The sequence below is a fragment of the Fragaria vesca genome, linkage group LG4 (assembly GCF_000184155.1).
Source record: "Fragaria vesca subsp. vesca linkage group LG4, FraVesHawaii_1.0, whole genome shotgun sequence".
NCBI classification, from domain to species: Eukaryota; Viridiplantae; Streptophyta; class Magnoliopsida; order Rosales; family Rosaceae; genus Fragaria; species Fragaria vesca.
In genome coordinates, this window is record NC_020494.1 from 19,176,464 (window position 1) to 19,187,916 (window position 11,453).

General features: G+C 37.9%; 1 protein-coding gene across 1 annotated transcript; it reads left to right on the forward strand.

Moving 5' to 3' along the window:
* The first annotated feature begins 1,516 nt into the window (after positions 1 to 1,516).
* On the forward strand, positions 1,517 to 11,303 carry LOC101304092 (cleavage and polyadenylation specificity factor subunit 3-II-like). Its single transcript, XM_004298456.1, has 18 exons — positions 1,517 to 1,541; positions 1,624 to 1,786; positions 1,881 to 1,953; positions 2,043 to 2,160; positions 2,244 to 2,317; positions 2,401 to 2,537; positions 3,024 to 3,087; positions 3,255 to 3,320; positions 3,703 to 3,772; positions 3,900 to 4,004; positions 4,579 to 4,720; positions 5,145 to 5,241; positions 5,348 to 6,120; positions 8,132 to 8,683; positions 9,292 to 9,411; positions 9,702 to 9,834; positions 9,929 to 10,084; positions 10,555 to 11,303. The coding sequence occupies exons 1-18, from the start codon at positions 1,517 to 1,519 to the stop codon at positions 10,714 to 10,716; spliced, it is 3,030 nt and encodes a 1,009-aa protein (XP_004298504.1). The 3' UTR covers positions 10,717 to 11,303.
* The last annotated feature ends 150 nt before the right edge of the window (positions 11,304 to 11,453 follow it).

Here is an 11,453-nt window from a genome sequence, read left to right on the forward strand (position 1 = left end):
AATGTAGCCATTCTTTTTCGCCAATCATATCCACCATAAGGGTCTCAGCTATCCGTTTTCCATTTGTGTATAGGCAGGTAGGATCACGATAACCTTCTTATCCCGCCTGCCTTGTTACTCCTTTCTTGGTTATGTTCTCCCTTTCCAACCCAAGTGTCTCAAGCTTTTCTCAACACTAACACAAGCAGTGGGACAGAAAAATGTGCTGAAATTTACAAATGGCTCTTACGATGGTTTCAAAATGCTTACCGGTATGTTGGTCAATTCTAGCCTAACCAACAAATCCTGGATTTTCATCCCATGTTTCACAACTCTATGCAGGTTTGGTGGTTCATATCATTCTTTTTATTTTTGTTTGAGAAGAGAGGATTGATTGCATTCATACGCAATTAAGATGCAAATACATGATATAAATAAGAATTGAATTAAAATTTGTTTAGTTTTTGTGGTTTGAAGTCGACATTTGTTTAGTACTTGTGGTTTTATTTTATTCTCTGAATAATCTTTAAAGTCACGATTTTTCATCTAAATAGTCATTCCGTCAATTTTCTCAGTTTGTTGACGTGGCCTTTAACTGAGAAAATTGTCGGAATGACTATTTGAATGAAAAATCGTGACTTTAAGGACTATTCAGATTAAAATAAGGAAACCATAAGAACTAAACAGATGTCGACTTCAAACCACAAAGACTATACAATATTTTACTCATAACAATTCTTACGGTTTGGTTTCAAAATGTTTAGAGCATCTCCAGTAGTATTGCTAAACTGAAAATTTATCAATTTTTTAGATGAATTGATGTTCCAGCTGAATACATAAACCATTGCTAAATTTGATAATTGCTAAATGAAATTGACAAATTTGTCAATGATCCATGCATAATTAAACCAATTGCTAAATCTTTTCTTTCTCCTCCCTTGCCCACGTGTCACTTTACATTGTTAAATTGATACTTAAATTTAAAATTATTGTTAAATATATCAATTCAAATACATTGGTCAATTCTAGTCTAAACAACAATTCCTAGATTGTCATCCCAAGGTTTTATAGTTCATATCATTCAGAATTAAGATATAAATACATGATACACTAGGCGAGAGTCGATTGATGTGAGACCTCTATATTCACCTCATCCTTTAACATCTAAACCGAAACATGTTCACCACATCATCCTTAACTTCGGAACTTCTATGTTCACCTCATCATGAGGCATGAGCTGTTTGGAATGAGTAACAAGCCATTGGGATACATGTACTTCAACCATTTGCATATCCACCTCTCTCGAGTTTAAAATTTAGAATACTCCGAAGTTGGTAAAATTTCAATTCAAATAGGATGTGACATATTCATAGAAAAAAATAGGATGTGACATTGTGGCAAAAAAAATAAAAATAAATAAATAAATAAATAAAAAAATCTGATGTAAATTTCGGGTATTTGAATTCTGCGACGAACAGAATAAAGTCAATCGTGTTGAAAAGCCAAAAACTCAAAAGCGCGCCAAGAAGCGGTTCCGATGGCCATCGATTCTCTCGTTCTGGGTATCCCCTTACTCTCTCTCTTTCTCCATCTTCTTCACCACAAGCTTCTCTCTATCTCTTCTTAAACTTTTCACGGTTTCAGGCGCCGGGCAAGAGGTAGGCAAGAGCTGCGTGATCGTAACAATCAACGGAAAACGAATCATGTTCGACTGCGGTATGCACATGGGGCACCTCGACCACCGCCGCTACCCGGACTTCTCCCTCATCAACAACCAAACCCTCACTTGCATCGTCATCACTCACTTGTAATTAGCTAATCCCTAAATCTCTCTCACTATAATCACATCAGTTTAATTTCAGTTAATCCGGATGGTTTACTGGTCTTGCGCAACGTGGCAGCCATCTGGATCACATCGGCGCCTTACCTTACTTCACCCAAGTCTGCGGTTACAATGGCCCCATTTACATGACGGTAAGGTGTTTGATGAAATGTTTGTGTGAGTTTGATATGTCGGTGGTGTTTGTTTTGATTAGTTTTTGACTTTTTTCGGTGTGTTGCAGTATCCGACCAAGGCGCTGGCGCCGTTGATGTTAGAGGACTATAGGAAAATTATGGTTGAGAGAAGGGGTGAGGAGGAGCAGTTTACCTCGGAGCACATTGCCGAATGCATGAAGAAAGGTAGCTGTTATGGTTGGAACTGAATTTAGCTTTGAAGGAAGTGGTTCGGAACTGAATTTAGCTGTTGTGGTTGTTTGATGCAGTTATAGCGGTGAATCTGAAGGAGACGGTGCAGGTTGATAAGGATCTTCAGATCCGTGCGTACTATGCAGGACATGTAAGGCTTTCGTGTTGTCATTTGCTCTTGACTGTTGAGTCATGAACTTCTGATTATAGTGTGTTTTTTTTTATGCTTGGAAGGTTCTTGGAGCTGCAATGTTTTATGCAAAGGTGGGAGATGCTGCTATGGTGTACACGGGAGACTATAATATGACACCAGATAGGCATCTTGGAGCAGCTCAAATTGATCGACTAAGTTTGGACCTTGTTATTACAGAGTATGCGATCTGTGTGCTTGTTCCTTATTTACGTGTCTGTTCTGTTGTAGCGTATTCTAATATATGTTTACACTTACATTCTGGTACGGCCTATTGATCTTTACTTGTGAATTGTGATTATTTCAGATTCTGTTTTCTTTAGCTTATTTCGAGGAACATGATGTTTATCCTTTGTTGTGGTGACACCACAATCCTTGATGCTTCATCATCTTTCCTACATTAGAGTTTGCTTCAAGGTTTGAGTTTAAGATTAACTCTGGAGTATAGAATTGTGTGTGTGTGTGTGTGTCTCAGTACACTGCTTTATAGTTTTATCTTTGCTACTCCAAGTTTGACTTCTGTGCCTATACCTGTTTAACAGTTCCACGTTACTGGTTCTCTTTTCAGAACTTAGGACACCATGTTTTAATGCATGAAACCTTTTTGTTGGGTACCTGCTTATGCATGCTATGCTGTAGGTTAATTTTTTCACTTTTCCTGCTACAGGTCCACATATGCAACAACCATTCGTGATTCAAAATATCCCCGGGAAAGAGAATTTCTCAAAGCTGTATGTAAATGATATAGCAACAGCTCATGCTATAGTTTTCTTACACCTTTGAATTCTAATTTAAGATCTTCTGGATTCTTTGTTTTAATCAAACGTCCTTATGGTTTTGTCTTGGTTTCACATTTGATTTCTCTCTGAAGGTGGTTGTGTTGTTGATTTATATCCAGGTTCATACTTGTGTTGCCGGTGGGGGAAAAGTGCTAATTCCTTCATTTGCTTTGGGAAGAGCTCAGGTAAATCAACCAAGATAGTTCTGATTGGTTTGACTTCAATTATCTGTATTTAAACTCCAATCTGATACTGTCTTAGTTAAAGAAGTGTAAAGAAGTCATTCTAATCAGCACTCTTAACCAATTTATGCCTTTCAAGATGTGTAGGCTATAAAGTGGATCAGTATTCATAGATTTAATTCTTATGGAAATGAAATGGCATTTTGGAAGCTAAAATATATATTAATTGTAATATTGTATGAATTAGAAGGTGTTAATCTCATTAAAATCAGACACAATAACAATAATGCTGGATTATCCATATCCTTATCTTGAATTTGGAATGCTTTTCTTAGTTTTGAATGATTCAATTTGCTAATTCAATAAGTAATCTAATACCATGCAGGAGCTCTGTATCTTATTGGAAGACTACTGGGAGCGCATGAATTTAAAGGTTCCTATTTACTTCTCAACAGGTTTGCAGTTGCTTCTCCTCATACATAACTCTTTGCATGATATGTTGTTAAATTTCCTGTTTTTCAGTAAATCAGGAAAATGTACACTTTGCTGATATCAAACTTTTACTGATGATAATTCTTACAGCTTTGACCCGTCAAGCCAATATGTATTATATGATGCTCATCAGTTGGACCAGCCAGAAAATCAAAGAAACACACTCCACACATAATGCTTTTGATTTCAAAAATGGTAATTCTTTTTCATCTATCAGTTCTGAGGTAATGGAATAGTTTGTGATGTGTTTCTTGAGGACATCAAGTGGATAGCTTAAATAAGAGGTACTTCATCCAGTAGCAATATGAAATGTTGATGAACAGAGAAAAAAAAAATGTAGAAAATGGAAAATGAAAAGTGGAATGGAAGTTATTACTCCGTTTTCCATTTTGTTTTAAATTCATGGGCTCGTCCTATGCAAGGCCTCTCGCTTGCTGATTCTGACATAAAACTAGTGGAAAATTATCTGTATTGCCTTTCCATAAGTTATACTTTGGTAGTTGATTGGACCCAAACACATGAAACATTCATGAACTGGTACTAGTTTTTTCTTCCCTTCTTCAAGCTTTTAAGTAAGGATCATTAAATAGTAAAACAATCTTCCTCGTTTGGATTCGTTAACAAATGTATTAAACTACTGATTGAACAACAATAATAAGTGTACCATATTAACTTTCTGAGAATTGATCTAAAAATTTATTGTTTCATTGCTTATAGAGTATTGTATAATAATCCCTCCATCTTACTTTCATGAGTTTGAATGCTGCAGTTCACAAATTTGAACGGTCTATGATAGATGCTCCTGGACCTTGTGTTCTGTTTGCCGGACCAGGGATGATAAGTGGTGGTTTTTCACTTGAGGTTTTTAAGCACTGGGCTCCATCAGAAAAGAATCTTGTCATAATGCCTGGGTAACTGCCTTCTCTGTTACGTAGTTTCCAAATCGTGAATTTATCGCGGATATCAATAGTAGACTTTTGGTTGAAACCCAGATGGTGATTTACTATAACAACATCCAAAGAAAAAATTGTCAAATTTATTTCAGGCTAGCTGGTAAACCGACCTGGCTTTGAAATCTCTACTGCAAAGAATGTTTTATGTTCATATGTCCATGGTTTTTTATTCATGTTTGTGCCAACTTGAGCTGCCTATGAAATCTCTGCTGCAAAGATGTTTTTATGTTCATATGTCCATGGTTCTTTGTTCATGTTTGTGCCAAGTTGAGCTGCCCATGACTTCTCTACTCCAAAGAATGTCTGTTTGTTCATATGTCCATGGTTCTGTGTTCATGTGTGTGCCAAGTTGAACTTTTAGTGATTCTTTCTTCTTTTCTAGGTATTGCGTGGCTGGAACCATAGGACATAAATTAATGTCAGGTAAACCGACCAAAATTGATCTGGATAAAGACACCAGAATTGATGTGCGATGCCAGGTTTGTCTTCTTCACTTACTCCTTTACATGATTTCACTGGTGAATTCATATGAATTCTGTTGAGTTAAAATGAATTTATTGATGAAGTGATTTGTTTGTTTGCCAGATTCATCAATTGGCTTTCAGCCCTCATACAGATGCCAAAGGGATTATGGATCTGGTGAAGTTTCTTTCTCCCAAGCACGTTATACTAGTTCATGGTGAGAAGCCTAAGATGGCTACTCTGAAAGGAAGAATCGAAACCGAACTGGGAATTCAATGCTATTATCCTGCAATTAATGAGACTGTGTCGATTCCTTCCACCCATTATGCGACAGCAGTGACTTCTGATGCATTTGTCCAAAGTTGCTCGAGTCCAAACTTCAAGTTTTCTACAAGCAGCTCAGAACACTCACAAGGTTCTAGTAACAGTAAATCCATTCCACGGCTGCGAGTAAGTGATGATAGGGTAGCCGAAGGGATCTTGGTTATGGAGAAAAACAAAAAGGCCAAGGTAGTGCACCAAGATGAGCTCCCGCTCATGTTAGGAGAAAAGAAGCACCAAGTCAAGTTTGCCTATTGCTGTCCTGCTCACATCGGTAACTCGCAAGAGAATACCAGTCTGCCTCTGTCATCAACAAACAATGATCTGCTTCAGCTATTTTCTGCAAAACTTGCAAATGAACTCTCCGAGGGGAACATTCAACATTTCGGAGATCACCTTCAGTTAGAGTCGATTCATGTCTCGATTTGTTCGAATAACGATTGTCCTTACAGATTAAGTGACAATGGTGCTGAAGAACAACGCGAGCCAGTGTTCTTCTGCTGTAGTTGGGAAATGGAAGATGAGAAGCTTGCATGGAAAGTCATCTCAATTTGTCAAAAACCGACGCTTCGAGGGTGATAGTACAAATAGAGTGTTGACGTAATGCTATCGACTAGTCGTGCTGTCCTACTACTAGCGCGTGTGATGTGGTTAGAACAAGTGGACACAACCGGCTACGTACAAAGCCATTGAACTTTGGGTGAAGCAAATTTCGAAAGGACGGACTATTCTTTATCAAAAAAATATTTCCTTTTTCGGTGGAGGGATGGAAATTTTGGATCTTTCTTTTGAAAGAAAACTTGGATTTGATAATCTCGACAAGGAGCTCGATCACATCTGGAGATAACGCGGTCTAACTTTTATGTTTCTCAAAATGCACGATGCAGTTACTACTTACAAGTCTAATTTTCAAGAACTAATTGTACGTCAATCAACCAAATAATGAATTATCATGAATTGTATGTCAACGAACAAAACAATGACAGTTACTATACATGTGTCTTTGGTCAGTATGATCAAATGAGTAGGAAAGAAAGAGCGCTATTATCATCAAACTCGTGCTTGTATGTTGGAATAAACTTCATAGATGAAGTCATTTAGAACCTGTTGAATACATTCCTAAAAAAAATAGAACCTAATACATTAGATATGGTTGATCATCTGATCTACTCATAACTCAGAATTTTTACCTTACCTTCAATGCATGATTTGGGTAGACTTTTTGACATTTTTTCTCTTCTTTTTTTTTGGTTGAGATGTCATTTTCTATTGTTTATATATCATTTTTTTTTTTGCGTCTACTGTCACTCCACAAACCACTTTACTCACCCCACATTCTCTTCACACCTCACTCAATCATATAACTTTAATAGTAAGTCTACTTTGTTCACCCATTAACAATACCTAAAAAACCATTTTCTTAATTCTACTTTGTTCACTCTACATTCTCTTTATATATTTTGTCATTGTTCACCCTACATTATTTTGTCATTGTTCACCCTACATTCTCTTCATATATTTTGTCAAAGGGTGTATTGCCACCCCACATTTTCTTCACACCCCACTCATATAATTTTAATTGTAAGTCTACTTTGTTCACCAATTAACAATACCTAAAAAACCTTTTTCTCAATTCTACTTTGTTTACCCTACATTCTCTTCATATATTTTGTTAAATTCAGATTTGCTCAAGGTAAGTAAAATCACCAAGAAAGTATAAATCCAAGTTACAGAATAAGAAAAAACTCTCAAATTTAACAACTAAATGGTATCAGTCGATATCAAGATGAACAATGTATGTAAATGTATCTTTAGTAGCGATACCTTCCATACTTCTAAGTTTCTTGAACTAATTTATCCGTTGTTCATAAATATGGTACAATAGTTGTCCATGAGAATTTACATACAAAGTCGACATGAGAAATAATGAGTAAAGGGATAGACGAATCATCAACAAAGAAAAAAAAATACAAACAGTTTACCTCATATTCAGGTTAAATGCTAGTGTCTTCAGACTCACGACCGAATATGATAAATCTTGGTTAAAGTTATGAAATTTGTGTTCATCCAAAACAAAAAGATAAAAAAGAAAAAGAAAAAGAAAACAATTGTAGTTTGTAATAAATCAACTTATTATCTTTTGTTGTAATTTTACATCAGTGTATTTTAGTATTTCAATAAATCAACAACATATGAGATAAACAAAGTGGTTTGTGGAGTGGCAATAGACGCACTTTTTGTTTTTGTTTTTAAATAGAAATCTATTAAAAAGATAAATAGAAAAAAAATCATTAAATGAAAATAAAACAAAAGCTGAAGCCGATTTGAAACGGTGGCGCAAAAACTCTTAACCAGAGCAGAGTAGAGTGCGGAAATCACAAAGAAAAAAAAAAAAGACACCCCCAGCTCTCTCTCGCATCTACCATTCAAACACTCACACACACACAGAAGAGACTTGTAGACCTTTCACAGTGACTGCTGCCAATTCCCAAACCATCCCTCACCTTCATCTCTACTTCAATCCCAAAACCCCACAGCCAATACTCTAACCATGCCTCTCTTTCTCTCTCACCTATAATCAACACACCACCCCTTTCTCAATCTCACTTCAATTCTCATCACCACCGCCATGTCATCCGCCTCCTCCGCCACCACCACGGCGCCGCTTCTCCTCCCTCGCCAGGGGAGCGACGGCCGCGACTCCTCGTCGGACCTCGCCTCCCCGACGACGCGGCCGGCGACGCTCGCGATGCTCCTCGGCCGGGCCACGGGGCGCCGCGGCCCGTCCATGCTGGTCAGGGAGACGGCGGCGCGTGAGCTCGACGAGCGCCGCGCCGACTGGGGGTACTCGAAGCCGGTGGTGGCGCTGGACATGATGTGGAACACGGCGTTCGTGGTGGTCTCGGTGGTGATGCTGATTTTGACCAGGGACGAGCGGCCGAACACGCCGATCCGGTTGTGGATCTGCGGCTACGCGCTGCAGTGCTTTGTCCACGTGGCGCTGGTGTGGGTGGAGTACCGGAGGAGGACTAGCCGGAGAGGGAGGAGGACCGCGGAGGCGCAGCAGAGCTCTGAGGCTGATGCTAATGAGTCTGATGATGAAGCGGCTATGGACTTGGGCGCTCCGATTCGGTCCAGGTATGTAGAAATTAGAATTGCGGTTCAGTTTGCCGGAATTCGAAAACTTTGATTGTAGAAATTCAGGTTTGACTGTATTATGTGCTGAATTGAGCTGAAAAGGGATATTGTGTGCTGTTGTTATTTTCAATTATGTGATGAAGTGAGTGTGGAGACTGAAATCGGATGAGTAGGATGAGTCTAGATTGAGCTTGCTTAGCGGAATTGTATGCGGTTAGTTCAACAATGAAGTGCATTTTGAACTTGAGGCAGTGGTGATACTGAGTGGAAGTTTTGGATCACTTTGACCGGTGCTACAGATGGTTCTGTTATTGTCGGAGAGGATTAGAGTGATCCTATCAGTGATTCTTGTTAGTGTGTTGGGCTTACAGTCCAGGATGGGAATTTCTGTGTTTATTGTGCAAATGCAACGTAACTCGAACTGTTTTTAGAAACTTACTCTTAACTTTATCTGTATTTTCTCCCTCCCATATTCATATTGTGCTATTCCACAACGCTTCATATAGTTCTCATATAGTACTTATCTGACACGTTTCATTGTTTGCTTCTGTAATATACATGCTTGAGGGTTTGTACATGTATGACTGACTTCAATTTGTATGGCATAGTGTCTCTAAACGATGTGAATCAATCAATACAATGGTATCCTTTCTGTGGTGGATAGTTGGCTTTTATTGGGTTGTCTCCGGCGGTGATCGGCTTCTGCAAGATGCTCCGCGTTTGTACTGGTAATTCTTTATCTAATCAAATCAGAAGTTTCCTCAGTTTAACATAAATGCATCTCACCTGCATGCCAGACATAAGCATCACCAAAAGTTCTGGCATTATAACTTTAGAGATAGCTACCAAAGATATCATCTCTTTTTAAGTCCCACAGCAGTAAAAGTGTAAAACTAATAATATGGCTATACACTGATTTTATCACGAAATCAACCTAAGGCAGGGTCTTGTGTGTCTAGACCACAGTCAAGCTTTATTAAGTCCAAAACAACTGAGCATGTCACTCTAATTCGTGCAGGTTGTCTGTGGTTTTCCTGGCATTTGACGTCTTCTTTGCCATCTTTTGCGTTGTTCTGGCATGTTTGATTGGAATTGCTCTTTGTTGCTGTTTGCCATGCATCATTGCAATTCTTTATGCTGTGGCTGGACAGGTATGAAGACATAACCTTTAATTATCTAAATTCAAAAATGAAATGACGGCATTGTAAGGACTTATTCTTGTCTTTCCTTGTATGTTCATTGTAGGAAGGTGCATCCGAAGCAGATCTCAGTATTCTTCCAAAATACAGATTTAGAATATCAGGCGAGGAAAAATCCAGTGTAGGAGCAGGGAAAATGATTCCAATGGAAACAACCAGTGCCTACCCGGCAGTCGAGCGAATTCTTTTACCTGAGGATGCGGTATGTTTACAGAATCTTGTTATTATTTGTTGAGTATATCATTCAATTCCTTGGAACCCATTCTGCGAGATTTGATTAGGAACATTATCTTATTTATATTGTTGAAACCTGAAAACTATAACGAGATTAACAATGCCACCACCACCCACACACAAAATTTAAAAAGTTAATGTGTGATGAGCATACACCCTTTAACATGTTCACTAGTTGTAACGAACAACGATCACATCTTGATTCTTGCATGCATTAAAGTTGTATTTCATTGGTGAGAAGATCGTACTTATAACTTTATTTTCCGTCGTTGCTACTGTTTTGATTTGATTTGTTTGCATCTGCTGTTTCATGAATGCAAATTGATGAATGAAACATCTTTCACATACTAAATTGTATGAGCACTTCCATTATTTTACGACAATTCAATTCATGAACTTCTGTGCTCCAAGGGTTTCTGACTCTGGCTTTCTTTCCAGGAATGTTGTATATGTCTCAGCCAATATGAGGATGGGGCAGATCTTCACACTCTACCCTGTAACCATCATTTCCATGCTAATTGCATCGTGAAATGGCTTAAAATGAATGCAACATGTCCTCTCTGCAAGTACAATATTCTCAAGGGAAGTGAACAGGTTTAAAAGATCGATAGGAACCTGCTAGTGGTTGGCTCTATACACTAGCCGTTTGTACAGAAACTGCCAAGGCACAAAAGAGCAAAGCCTTTGAAATAGTTATTGATATTGAACTACAAAAATCAACCGAACCTCCTTTTGTCTGTTGGTCTCCATTTGAGGTTGTCTTGATTTTCTGTTTTTGTATGTGCTCGTGCATGCTTGTACAGAGTCTTGACGAAAACACTTGTTTTTCCTATTGAAGCATTCGTGTTGTTGATATGAGGTTGTGAAGGTGTTGGTGGTGTATGTTGGTTGGGGATATCAACATGGACTTGTTTACTTATAAAAAAAACGTGGACTGATTTAGGGAACCATGTATTTCCTGTAGTGATATATGTAGGCCAAGTTTGGCGAGCTGTCAAGATAGAGAAAAGATTTATTTTCTTTTCCCAACTGATATGGAAAGGAAAAAGTTTTGTTATTTTCATGTAGCTGTTTCGTTGTTATTGTAATTGAATTAGTAATTTATTTCTATTTCAGTTACACCATATTTAATAAGTCATAATAATGAAGTGTAAATCTATAATTTCTAATAACATATTTTTACTAATTGCATTTGTGATCTATTTAAGGAAATTTAAACTTTTTAGATGTCTAATTTATGTAATTTACTTTTGACTAGGGGTGGGTTTGGTTTTGTTCGGTTCGGTTTTCACCTAAAACCGGAAACCAAACCAAATAAAAATTCGGTTGGGTTCGGT

What these genes read in the sequence shown, in the direction of transcription:
- LOC101304092 (XM_004298456.1), top strand. Translation starts at nt 1,517, where the DNA reads ATGGCCATCGATTCTCTCGTTCTGG. An exon ending in CATCGATTCTCTCGTTCTGG is followed by an intron (nt 1,542 to 1,623) that starts GTATCCCCTTAC and finishes TCACGGTTTCAG; the next exon opens with GCGCCGGGCAAGAGGTAGGC. An exon ending in TTTATGCTGTGGCTGGACAG is followed by an intron (nt 9,835 to 9,928) that starts GTATGAAGACAT and finishes TGTTCATTGTAG; the next exon opens with GAAGGTGCATCCGAAGCAGA.